Genomic DNA, 14,356 nt, shown 5'->3' on the forward strand with positions numbered 1-14,356 from the left:
TTTTGATGATAATATTGCAAAACATTTTATTTTCTGAAAGAAAGGTTTAAGGTTGAAGAGTGCTTTTCGTTAGGGAAATTAACATTACTGATCAAAAATATCTCCAACTTACCTATACGCCTTCATTCAGGCACTCTTAGAATTCTACTGTGTCAGACAGAGGTGATGATCTGTTGAATGCAAATTCATTCTACAACAGTATAACATACTACAAGTCACTTTCAACTCATGTCATGCAACCTTGTACAAAATCAATCCATCTGTGATTAGGGGTATTGGCCCAACATACTCCTCAACTGACGTGACAGGCAAATTGCAGTCTCTCTATATAAATAGAATGCTGATTACACACACAGATAAAATTGACGTTGAGCCTTTTGTAATGTAACTTCTAAATAAACAATTTACATTTGATTTCAATCAGGTCTTCAAATACTTGAGCGTTCTAAGTTCTGAAAAGTTGCATCTTTGATTCATAGTTTGCCTTCCCCAAGGGTAAGCACATAACTTTTATTGATGATTTGGAGATGCCGGTGTTGGACTGGGGTGTACAAAATTAAAAATCACACAACACCAGGTTATAGTCTAACAGGTTTAATTGGAAGCACACTAGCTTTCAGAGTGATGCTCCTTTATCAGGTGAAAGAGTGTCGCTCCGAACGCTAGTGTGCTTCCAACTAAACCTGTTGGACTATAACCTGGTGTTGCGTGATTTTTAACTTTTATTGATCTTGTGTTCCTGCTTTCACCATGCTATATTATAAAAGAACAAAAAAAACCTCTTGATACTGCTTTCTTGGTTTCCTTTTATGGAGAGACAAATTCAATATTACTGCTTTCTTTCCATTAAAGTACTTGCGGGTTTATAAACATCATTGGTATCATGAATAAATTATAAACGTTTTCCAGGAAACATGCATTTCAAAGGTATCAATTTGGAAAAATAACATTAACAAAACTCACATTCAGACGTTTTGAAAGATTTTTTCACTTCTCCATTTCCTGATCCAATGCAGCCATCCTCGTCATCACAGTCCCCACTGATCTGGATGTCATCATGATCTACTTGTCCACTGCCTTCTTCTGCTGAATGCCATTGCTCATACTTGGGGATCACCTTTCCCTGCAGCAGCTGCAAACAGCAATTTGCAATTATGTGAATACTACTCCTCCTCGCCATCATTTTTGTTTAAAACACATAAGAATCATGAAAATGTAACAAAAAAACCCAAAAACGTTGGAAATCGTCAAACTGAACTGAATGTGCACAACGCTGAAAATAATTTAGAAAATGACAGAAATATTGACATCGTCAATCACCACATGGGAAAATTAAGACCATTAAATGTTTTGTTTATACCTTCATCAGTTAATGATAATTTGTTGCTTATTTCAAGTATTCTTTGTTTATACCTTCAGCAGTTAATGATAAGTTGTTGCTTATTTCAAGTATTTTTTGCATTAATTTAGTAAAACTTAATACCTTTTCTATCCATACCAGACACAAACTTCAAGATCTAAGAACAAATCATTGTAATCTACTGGTGAAGTCATAAAACAGTCGATGATTGATTGTAATTGTAAAATATGGTGCTGTGTCATGAAACGCAGAAATATTATCAAACTAAAACTAACACATTCTATGACTTCAGCTTTTTTTAAAACAATTTTAAATGAAGAATTAATATATCATTGTCCTATACTTACTTTATACTGCAGCTTTGATTTTAATTTCTACGGACGTGTGAAAAATGTGTGAACATTTTTAATCATTTGTGTTGAGTAGGCTAATAATTTTTGCTGCCAAAAAAGTATTAGTCTAAAAACAGAAGCATTTAGTACAATGAGACCAAACTGACAATCCAGGAACTTTATTAACCTGATCTTGTTTCAGTTAGTCACATCTTTCTTGTTTATGTACACTTCAATAAATTGTATGACTCTGGTGTGTAGACTCTTTCAAGAGCCCTCGACCTTGGGACACTTTCACTTCACTTTAAAAAATGCATGTCTTCTTACTACCTCGCTGAAGACCTTAAATCACATCAGAAGATGTATCTTTTTTGCATTATGGTTAAACTTGTGTTGCTCCACTCAAAACATTCAGAAATATGACTCTAGTTTTAATTCCAAGAAGGATTTAGGAATTCAAAACTATCTACAAGTTAGAGTGCAGAAATTCATCAAGACTCCTTAGATAGCATCTTCTAGAACAACACCATAACCATCTCGAAGGGCGTGGCAAGGTGGTTCAGTGGTTAGCACCAGGGAGCTGAGTTCAATTCCAGCTTTGGTCGACTGTCTGGAGTTTGCACGTTGTCTGCGTGGGTTTTCTCTGGGTGCTCTGGTTTCTGCCCACAATCCAAAGATGTGCAGGTTAGGTGAATTGGCCACACCAAATTACCCAGAGTGTTCAGGGATGTGTAGGTTAGGTGCATTATCCAGGGGTAAATATAGGATAATGGGATGGGGGAATGGATCTGGGTGGGTTACTCTTCAGAGGGTTGGTGTGGACTTGTTGGGCCAAAGAGCCTATTTCCACACTGTAGGGACTCTATGACATGGAAAGCAGATAGATAGGAACACTACCCACTTGCAAGTACCTCTCCAACTTCTTACCATCATTCTTAGAAAGATATCACCGTCCCATCACTGTCACTTGGTCTAAATCCTGGAACTCCTTCCCCAGTGACATTGTTGTGTAACGTGCAGATATTAAATGAACTGGAGTGGTTCATGGAGTAAGCTCACGATCGCTTTCTCAAGGACACTTAAGGATAGGCAATAAATGTTGACCCAACCAGTAATGTCCACATGTTATGAATGAATATAAAGTGCAGTTGCTGCTGGGTCAACTGGGGGTCTTGAATTTCACAAAGTGATCTTGCACTTCTTCATACGAAGCTTTGTCAAATGCTGCAGGATGAAAGAGCTTCACAATGTTCTAGTGAAACCTCAAGGGTCCCTGAAACTTATACAGAAATCTCAAAATAGACCAAGGTAAAGAACAATCATCTCTTTCCAACCAGTAGGAGGGAGGTTTCAAAACATGTCCACCAGCAGCCATGAGGATAATTCCTGAAATACAGAGCTCAAGAGCATCATGACTATGTTTTAGATACAGTGCAGGAAGAATTTTAAGGACCTCAGCAGTAATGAGGAAAAGGACAGATCTTCATTTCTCAATCCATTACCATGATTGGCAATAGGTATTGTCTCCCACCTCAACAAACTTAATCCCCTCTATTGGACCATTCAATACCCAACACAAGGACTCATTACATATTTATTACAAACACACACTCATCCAGCAAATTGGTTTAACATTAAAGTTCCCATGAATGACCCTTGAATGTTAATGTGCTCTAGCTTCAGTTTATTCTGGTCATAGTTCTTTAGCAATCTCTTTCCTTCATGGCAGAGTGGCTCAGTGATTAACACTGTTGCCTCACAGCACCAAGGACCCATGTTCACTTTCACCCTCAGGTGACTGTCTGTGTAGAGTTTGCACATTCTCTGCACGGGTTTCCTCTAGGTGCTCCGCTTTTCTCTCATTGTGCAAAGATGTGCAATTTGGGTTGATTGGTCATGCTCAATAGCCCACAACGTCCAGGGATGTTTAGCTCAGGTGGATTAGACATTGGAAATGGAGAGTTACAGGGATAGCATAGGGGGATGAGTCTAGGTGGGATGCTGTTCAGAGGGTCAGTGTGAACACAATGGGCTGAAAGGCCTGTTTTCACACTATAGGGATTCTGTGATTCACCCGCTGTGTTCATTTATTTCCCTGCAGGGTACAGGCACGTTTTGCTTTGAGGTGGCCATTTGAATGAAATTAAATTTTATTCAGTTAAAAATCATTTGTAAAACACAGGTTTAATCTGCCAGCAGTTTGATGGTGTAGCATACTCTACACTTTCATGTATCCAGCTTCCATCCAGACTCCCTCCTCACTTGTCACCCAATATACCTGATACATTAACCTCACTCTAACCTCATAAAGCTACCATTTGACAACAGCTGTAGATATGGCTATCTGTGAATCCAGACCTTTAAATCTCAGAATGTGGCAACTAACTACTGTGAAAGGAGGATGCAGTTTTACCTTACTGACAGATCTGAACTAAAGGGACATGTCAGAATAGAAATTTGGCTCTCCATTTCTGACACAGTCTGAATTACAATCTCCTTTCAGAAATGCAGAGCTCTCTCCTTTCATTAACAGTCATGAAATTGCCACTGCTGGGGAAATCCAGCCCAGGTTTTCTCCCCCGATCAGAATTTCTGGTCCATAGAAAATAGTTAATAACAAGCACCCGAATAGTGACTCACCAAAGCAACATGTCTCCAAGCAGATCCAAAACCATTGGCAACTGCTCTCAGCATTCAGCCAATACACCATTGTTGATTACCAACATTTCACCAAGAAGTGACCCTGTGTGGAAACCTCTAATATATCAAAATGAATACCAGATTATCACCATCCAATAACCTGATGACTCTTCAAGAAATATATCTAAAATGGTGAGACATGACGTCCTTCACTACAAATTCTGTTTAATGTTCCTACCTTGGCCTAATTTGTAAGATTGATTCTCTTATGATTCGTGAGCATTTTACCTACTTCTGATGTCAAGTTAATAGGGCCTTGGTTACATGGTTCTGCCTTGGAGAGTTATTATTGCAGTCTAAAGGCATAATCTACAAATCCTGGCTCACACAACACCTGTCCCATCACCTATTGACCCTTATTGGAAATCCCTTTCATCAGTAGCCTGGTCTATTTTGAGATTCCCTTTTTTTTCTAAATCAACATGCTCAACCATTTCAATTTTACTGCTAAAAGCAACATTTAACTCTGCCTGTCATGGATCATTTTCAGAGTAAGGACTGCTGAAAAAATATTCATCCAGCCCCTCCACCTTTCTGATCAGTTCCTGAATATTTTAAGGGACTCAGTAGAACTTCTGGTTACACACTAACTCACATGATGCTGAGAAAGATTGTACCTTTATTTCCACCGTTGTTCACCAACTTCGTTTCCATGAATCTTTTAGCAGGTATAATAGCAGTCATGGGTAATTTTTACAATTTTTGATATTGATCATCATTTCTCTGTCCACTTTATAGTTTGAACATTTTTTAAAAAAACATATCACTTATTTCATGAACTTAGACAGCACAAAAACAGATAATTAAGTCCAAAGAGATTCAACTGCTTATTTCTTATTTGTTTGGTGAATCACCAGAAATTGGATGTTTAAGACTCCTGTGGTCATAAAGGTTGGCTTTGTAGCTTCCAGATTTTCAGCACTCTTGGTTTTTGAAATAGTAGTCTTGCAGGACATGATGCATACATGGTGCTAGTAATGGTGAATACATTTTGGCGAGGGTGTTAATATGAATGCAGAGAGTATCTGCTCTGTATACAGATATGGAGAGGAGGCTGATCATGATGTTGATCGGTGTGTAATATCGATTTTACAACAAGCTGTCACTTGGAAATCAAAACTATATCTGTTAATGAGACCTCTCCAGCTACAGAAGGAACCTCCCCTGACTCCCTCCCCACTGATTCCATCACTCCCCCTATCTCCCTAGCTTTTATCACAACAACCAGTGTTAATGAATAGTTTTACAGAATAGCTACTGTTGATTTTTATCTCACCTGTGACTGTGAGTGTACAGATGTTAGGTGTTTTCCAAAATCGATTAAAATTGCTTAAGTCTGCAGAGAGTATTGTGGGATAAGAGGCAAGACATTTTCTTAATTTCAAGATTTCTACACTAAATGTTTGCGCCACAAAATGCTTGCTTCAGAAGTACACAAGTATTTATACAAAGTCCTCATTTAACATTGTCCCATTTAACATTTTTTGCTTGAACCTCGCCACGTTATTGAGGAGTAATTCCACTGAGCATTGTGAGATTCATTTTGTTTGACCTAATTTGTGCCATTTCAGTGCAGCCTCTTCTGCTCTCAGACGTGAGGCCACTCCTCTTGCCCAGCTTTGCAATGTGTGACCTCTCCCTGTGCTTGACCTTCCAGCATGCTGCCTCTTAGTAAGTTCAATAATGATAGACACCATGCCAACCAGGAGTAATGCCAAAGCCCAGCAGCCAAACAAGAAGAGCAGCATCATTAGGTCTCAGTGGACCCTGGATGTAGTAGTTGCCAACAAGAAAGGAGATGCTATTGGGCAGTTACTACAATATGACCAAGAACAAATAATGGCTCAAACAGGCAGACTTGAGCCTGATAAGTAGGGGATGTCGTGGTGCCTCAGACTCCACTCAGAATGCCAAGGACAGAAAGAGGCCACAATTGAAGTGTCAGGGAGGGGAAGTCACCAGGAGGATCTGTGAGCAGGAAGCAACGTTTACTTGAACTTAGCAACACAAAGTATTTCAACTTACATGGAATAATGCTTTTTTTCCTGACAAGGAACTTATCACCAGTTGTTCATTGATTCTTATGGGAACCTAAATTTCACTTAATATTATGATTTTCATGAATGCAGCCATAATATTAAGTGGGAAGAAACAACATCAAGTATTTCCCTGTGGGCAGAGTGGAAGGCCAGATACAATATTAAAGTAAAGTAACGTTGTCATAGACTTACCAGGCCAGAGGGCTGCGATTTTATTAGCGAGAGATCCTGAAGGTGACCAGCCCTCAGGTGAGGGGAGAGGCTGAGGAGGATTGTCCTTCATGTTAACCTCAACTAGTACAGGAATTGAAACCCAGCGTGTTGCCATCACTCTGCATTGCAAACCAGCTATCCAGCCAACCAAGGTAGCTAGCATTTTATAACTCCACAGATTGTTTGTGTCATTAGAACAGGATTTCCCATGAAGAGATGTTGTGGAGCTGGGTAGGATAATAGTGAGTCAAAAAAGAATGTATGGTCCCTTTTAAGACTGAAAGTGTTTGTTTGATTTTAATGTACTGCAAACACTGCCAGTATACAGAGCAATGGGGAGACAGGCTGTTCCAAACAAACATGTAAAAATTGGCTGTCAAATGGATACCTGAGTTTTGGTTGCTGTTTTGACAACAATTCAAATCTGACCAATTGATTTAAACCAAACACTCAGCCCTTGAAAGCCAATCAAATTTAAAATCTGATGATATTGACAACCTGAAATCAAACTGACTGTAAGAATTTCAGATGTAGTCAGGGGGTAAAAATGTGTGTTTTTAAAAATCGTGGGGGGACGGGGGAGGGGGGGGAGTGGGGGAGGGGAGAGCAACTGTCACTGAAAGAGAGCCAACAGTCATGAACAGGTCTGAAAGAAATCTCATAAAGGACCCTCCATTAAAGGTACAAAGAAATTTTATACGAAGATACTCACAGTAAAAAGAAAATCAAGGAAGACATCCCAGGAAGAAAAGCAAAATCAGCAGGATAGAAGGAAACAGCAGATTCGGAAAGATGGAAGGAATACAGAAAAAAAGAGATTGCATGGACTTTGAGAGATTAAGTTAACTTAATGTTTAATAATTGTGTCTTTGGAGCAGCATCTTAACTCAGTTGGGGTCAGATAGTCATTAGTTAAGAAAAAGGGGGCTTGGGTTTGTTAATAGTTTTAGTTTGGTGTTCACTGTTGGAGTTAGGAAAATAAATTGTTTTTTTTCTTTAAACAGTGTAAATCAGGGGTTTTCATTCACTCACTTTTTAACAGATTATGAAGCAAGGCGAGCTTCCTGTGTGTTTTGGATTAAATTAGCACAGGGGTTTGTAACAGAATGAGGGCTATTGTCCAGGATTTGAACAGACTGATTGCTTATGTACAAATATGTTAAAGCATAGCCGTTTAGATTAGAAAGATGTCGAAGTCTTTTTTATTTTATTTGAAAAATTAACTATGCAGATGGATTGGCCAGAGAATTTGTGGGTAACATTAGTTCAGATGAAGCTGGTAAGGTGTTTGCAGTGCTGTCAGATGAGGGGGTCATAGAGTCATAGAGATATAGAGCATGGAAACAGACCCTTCGGTCAAACTCGTCCATGCCAACCAGATATCCCAAACCAATCTGCTACCACCCGCCAGTACCCGGCCCACATCCCTCCAAACCCTTCCTATTCATATACCCATCCAAATGCCTCTTCAGTGTTACAATTGTACCAGCCTCCACCACTTCCTCTGGCAGCTCGTTCCATACACATACCACACTCTGCGTGAAACAGTTGCCCCTTAGGTCTCAGGGAACTCAGGGAAAAGACTTTGCCTATTTACCCTATCCATGTCTCTCATAATCTTATAAACCTCTATAAGGTCACCCCTCGCCTCAGACATTCCAGGGAAAACAGCCCCAGCCTGTTCAGCCTCTCCCTATAGCTCAAATCCTCCAACCCTGGCACCATCTTTGTAAATCTTTTCTGAACCCTTTCAAGTTTCACAACATCTTCCCGATAGAAAAGAGACCAGAATTGCACGCAATATTCCAACACTGGCCTAACCAATGTCCTGTACAGCAGCAACATGACCTCCCAACTCCTGTACTCAATACTCTCACCAATAAAGGAAAGCATACCAAATGCCTTCTTCACTATCCTATCTACCTGCTTTCAAGGAGCTATGAATCTGCACTCCAAGGTCTCTTTGTTCAGCAACACTCCATAGGACCTTACTATTAAGTGTATAAGTCCTGCTAAGATTTGCTTTCCCAAAATGCAGCACCTCACATTTATCTGAATTAAACTCCATCTGCCACTTCTCAGCCCATTGGCCCATCTGATCCAGATCCTGTTGTAATCTGAGGTAACCCTCTTCGCTGTCCACTACACCTCCAACTTTGGTGTCATCTGCAAACTTACTAACTGTACCTCTTATGCTCGCATCCAAATTATTTATGTAAATGACAAAAAGTAGAGGACCCAGCATCAATCCTTGTGGCAATCCACTGGTCACAGTCCTCCAGTCTGAAAAACAACCCTCCACCACCACTCTCTGTCTTCTACCTTTGAGCCAGTTCTGTATCCAAATGGCTAATTCTCCCTGTATTCCGTGAGATCTAACCTTGCTAATCAGTCTCCCATGGGGAACCTTGCCGAACGCCTTACTGAAGTCCATATAGATCACATCTACCACTCTTCCCTCATCAATCCACTTTGTTACTTCGTCAAAAATCTCAATCAAGTTTGTGAGACATGATTCCCCATGCACAAAGCCATGTTGACTATCCCTAACCAGTCCTTGCCTTTCAAAATACATGTACATCCTGTCCCTCAGGATTCCCTCCAACAACTTACCCACCACCAACATCAGTCTCATTGGTCTATAGTTCCCTGGCTTGACCTTACCACCTTTCTTAAACAGTGGCACCACGTTAGCCAACCTCCAGTCTTCTTGCACCTTACCTGTGACTATATATGATGCAAAGATCACAGCAAGAGGCCCAGCAATCACTTCTCTAGCTTCCCACAGAGTTCTAGGGTACACCGGATCAGGTCCTGGGGATTTAAACACTTTTATGTGTTTCAAGACATCCAACACTTCCTACTCTGAATTATGGACATTTTGCAAGATGTCATCATATATTTCCCTACAGTCTATATCTTCCATATCCTTTTCCACAGTAAATACTGATGCAAAATACTCATTTAGTATCTCCCCATTTTCTGCGGCTCCACACAAAGGCTGCCTTGCTGATCTTTGAGGGGACCAATTCTCTCCCTAGTTACCCATTTGTCCTTAATGTCTTTGTAAAAACCCTTTGGATTCTCCTTAATTCTATTTGCCAAAGCTATCTCATATCCCCTTTTTGCCCTCCAGATTTCCCTCTTAAGTATACTCCTACTGCCTTTATATTCTTCTGAGGATTCACTCGATCTATCCTGTCTATACTTTACACATGCTTCTTCTTTTTCTTAACCAAACCCTAAATTTCTTTAGACATCCAGCGTTCCCTATTCCTACCAGCCTTTCCTTTCACCCTAACAGGAATATACTTTGTCTGGATTCTTGTTATCTCATTTCTGAAGGCTTCCCATTTTCCAGCCATCCCTTTACCTGTGAACAACTGCCCCCCAGTCAGCGTTTAAAAGTTCTTGCCTAATACTGTAAAAATTGGCTTTTCTCCAATTTAGAACTTCAACTTTTAGATCTGGTCTATCCTTTTCCATCATTATTCTAAATCTAATAGAATTATGGTCGCTGGCCCCAAAGTGCTCCCCCACTGACACTTCAGTCACCTGCCCTGCCTTATTTCCCAAGAGTAAGCCTTCTCTAGTAGGTACATCCATATATTGAATCAGAAAATTTTCTTGTACACACTTAACAAATTCCTCTGTATCTAAACCCTTAACCCTATGGCAGTCCCAGTCTATGTTTGGAAAGTTAAAATCCCCTACCATAACCACCCTATTTTTCTAACAGATAACTGAATTGTTTCCCAATTTCCCTCTGACTATTTGAGGATCTATAATACAATCCCAATAATGTAGAGATGATGCAGATGTCAACAGGCTATTTTGAGAGCTTATGAATTAATACCAGCAGGGTATAACAGTGATTTAGAAACATAACAAAGGAAGCAGGTCAGACTTAAATTGAGTTTGAAAGAATTAAACATCGCAATTTTGATAGATGGGTGCAGGTCGTAAAAATACACAAGACATATTGTAATTTCATAGTAATAGAAGCAGGAGTAGGCCATTTGGCCTGTTGAAACTGCTACGCCATTCATTAAAGTTATGGCTGATCTGTCCATCATCTCAGCTCCTCCTACCTGCATTATCCCCATAACCTTAATTCCCCTACCGTGCAAACACTCATCCAACTTTATCTTTAATATATTTAATGAAGTTGCCTCTACTGCTTCATTGGGCAGAGAATTCCATGGATTCACCACTCTCTGGGAAAAGTAGTTCCTCCTCATCTCTGTCTTAAATCTACTTCCCATAATCTTGATGCCATGTCCCCCATTCCTAGTCTCACCTGCCAGTGGAAATAATTTGCCTGCCTCTATATTATCTTTCCCTTTCATAATTTTATATGTTTCTATATGATCACCCCCCCCCCCCCTCCCCCATTCTTCTAAATTCTAGCTAGTTCAGTCTCAGGTGGTTCAACCTCTCCTCATAGGGTAACCCCCTCATCTCCGGAATCAAACTTCTTCTGCACCGCCTGCAAAGCCAGTATATCCTTCCTCAAGACTGACACAAAATAATTATTCAAGGCCTCAGCCACGACCCAATATTAATTCCCCTTTCTCATCCTGCAAGGGATCTACGCCCACTTTTGCCACACTTTTCCATTTTATATATTTATAAAAACTTTTCCTTCCAGTTTATATATTCTGTGCTAGTTTGCATTCATAATCTATCCTTCCTTTCTTTATTGCTTATTTCATAATTCATTGCAGCTTTTGAAACTTTTGCCAATCTTCCTGTTTCCCACTAGTCTTGGCTACTTTACAAAGCTGCGTTTTTAATTGGATGCCTTCCTTTATTTCCTTGATTATCCCAGGCTGGCCCTTCCTACCCTTGCTATCCTTGTTCTTCACTTTCCATGAGCACTGTGAAAAGTCTTTTTGAAAGTTCTCCACTGTTCCTCAACTGTTCAACCATATAACTTGTGTTCCCAGTCTAATTTAGTCAACTCCTTCCTCATCCCAGTATAGTCTCCCTTGTTTAAGCATAACACCCTGGTTTTAGATGACAGTATTTCACCCTCCATTTGTACCTGTGATCACTCTTTCCGAAAGGATCCTTAACTACGAGATCATTAGTTTTATCTGCCTCGTTACATAGGACCAGGTCTAAGATTGCACGCTCCCTTGTAGGTTTGGTAACATGCTGTTCAAGAAAGTGATGAGGCTCTAAGAGAGATTATTCTTCTGGAGAAGTTTAAAGATTCACTTCCAGAGATGAAAAGAATTTATGTGGATGAACAGAAAGTTCCAGAAGTGGGAAGAGTCACAGAGGTGGAAAATGAATATGCATTGGTGCATAAGGCTACATTTAGCTTCCAATAGGAACTTCATTCCGTAAGGGATCGAAATTGGGAGAAGGGGAGATCCTTTATTACAACAGAAAAACTAAATCATCCTGGAAATAGCTTACCACAGGTGAAAAAAGAAACTCAAGGTATCTAACAGGAGGTGAAAGGCCTCAACTGTTTCCACTACGGTAAGGTGGGACATGTAAAGTCCTAACGCTAGTTGTTGATGAAAGGCACTGGGGATAAAGATGTGGCAAAAGAGGCTAAACTGGTGGGATTTGTGTAAGTAGTAAAGGAAACCCCAAGAGAAGTTGAGAAGCTTTAGGAGAGGGCACAGCCGAGGCTGGGACTGTGTATTGAGTTAGTGTCCAATCGCTATAAAGATTTCATCTCTGTGGATAAAAGTTACTCAGGAAGAACAATGGGAGAAGAAAAAGAAATCACAATTTTAAGTGATATAGGATCTGGTCAGTCTCTAATACTAGGAGATGAAAGTATTTGCACTCCTTCTGAACAGTTACCTGAGAAGGTGATAATTTGTGAATTGGGTAAACAGAAATTTAATGTTCTTCTATGTACGATCAGGTTGGAGAGCCAAATCAAGACTGGGGAAATGATAGTGGGAGTTGGATTGACAGTGTGTCACTTGTAGGAATACAGTTTGTTCTTGGAAATGATCTAGCAGAATCTAAGGTGGGAGAGATGTCTGTTGTGGTGGAGAAGCCAAAGGAAAACCAGGAGTTCAAAGAAAAATACCCTGGAATGTTTAATAACGAGATCCCACTATCATAAGTTACAACGAGAAAAAAAAACTAAAGAGAAAGATAAAGGAGTTGAGGTTCAATTAGCTGACACCCTGTTTGATGAAATGGTACAGGACAAATCTGAACAGATAAAGAGTCAGGCAGAGGTGTTTAGTCCTGAAAGGTTAATGGACTTACACCAGAAAGATGAGATGATAGTTGAACAATATCATGATGTATACTCAGTAAAGGAATCAGAATGTATTCCTGAGGGTTACTATCTTAACGATGGAATCCTAAGGCAAAAATGGACTCCATGGCAGGTTTGTGCAGAGGAGCAATGGGCGGGAGTGCACCAGATTGTGTTGCAGGTAGCATACAGACATGAAGTATTGTGGATAGCACATAAATTACTTGTAGGAGATCACCTAGGTAAGAGGAAGAGTCAGGCTAAGATATCAAAGCACTTCTATTGGCTTGGACTCCATAAGAACATGGTTGAATTTTGTCAACATGTCATACATACCAGGTAATTGGAAAGCCACAGACAGTAATAAAACCAGTGCCTTTACACAGGGAACTGGACAAAAAAAGTTGCTTGTTACTGCCCCATAGAATGAGGAATCAAATCCAGATGACAAGGATTTTTATGTGCCTCAAAATAAATTAAATAAAGAGAAAGTTCTTGAAGAATGGGATAGAATAGTGAGCTATCTGTCTCAGGAGCAAAGAACTGAGTTGAAATGTTTGTTGCAGCAATATGAGGATGTGTGTAGGAATAGAATGGGGAAGACTAACACTATTGTGCACGAAGTGGAAGTAGGGAATGTTGTTCCGATAAAACAACACCCCGACAAACTTAATCCCCTTAAAGCTGCACAGATACAGCGGGAATGGATGTAGTGCTCAAAGAAGGCATCATTGTGCTAAGTCGGAACAAGCACAGTTCGGCGATTGTGTCAGTTCCCAAATCTGATGGGACTCAAAGATTTTGTGTGAACTATCGGAAGGTCAAGGTCATAACTAAATCAGACTCATACCCAATACTAAGGTTGGAGGACTGCATAGAGAAAGTTTAATTGACAGAGTGTCAGTTCCAGGAATACAGTTCGCTCTTGGAAATGATTTCGCAGGATCCAAAATGGGTATGATGCCCCTTGTGGTGAAGAATCCGAAGGAAAACCAGGGAACTGAGGAGTTAAAAGAAATAAGTTGGACTTATGTGTAGTTATTGGCAGGTATCTTTATCAGAGAAAACAAAAGACGTTTCTGTGTTTGTAACCACAAATGTGCTATATAAATTCAAAGTGATGCCCTTTGGAATGAAGAACGCACCAGCCACATTCCGCAGACTCGTGAACAGAGTTGTGGCACAAGTTACTAATTGTGCCGTCTATATCGACGACTTGGTGACCTTTAGTCATTCGTGGAAAGATCACATGGTGCACGAAGCAGAAATCATTGAAAGATTATGGAAGGTGAAACTGGTTTTAAATTTAGCAAAACTGAATTTGCGAAGGCAGACGTGACATTCTTGAGACATAGCTTCGGACACGGAAGGATGACCCCAATTGAAGACCAAGGCTATTGAGGAATTTCCATAACCATTCTTGAAGAAAGAGGTGTTTCAAATTTTGGGATTGAGTGGATTCTACCAGAGGTTT

At 40.0% G+C, this 14,356-nt stretch overlaps 1 protein-coding gene across 1 annotated transcript in view; it reads right to left on the bottom strand.

Annotated features, from left to right (window-relative positions):
• Positions 1–14,356, bottom strand: part of gpc5a (glypican 5a) — a 995,175-nt gene that overhangs the window by 351,835 nt on the left and 628,984 nt on the right. Inside the window, exon 7 of the mRNA XM_072577903.1 lies at positions 964–1,132. Coding sequence (XP_072434004.1) covers positions 964–1,132 — 169 coding nt within the window. The remainder of the gene's footprint in view (positions 1–963; positions 1,133–14,356) is intronic.

This window comes from Chiloscyllium punctatum, chromosome 9, assembly GCF_047496795.1.
Source record: "Chiloscyllium punctatum isolate Juve2018m chromosome 9, sChiPun1.3, whole genome shotgun sequence".
Taxonomy (NCBI): domain Eukaryota; kingdom Metazoa; phylum Chordata; class Chondrichthyes; order Orectolobiformes; family Hemiscylliidae; genus Chiloscyllium; species Chiloscyllium punctatum.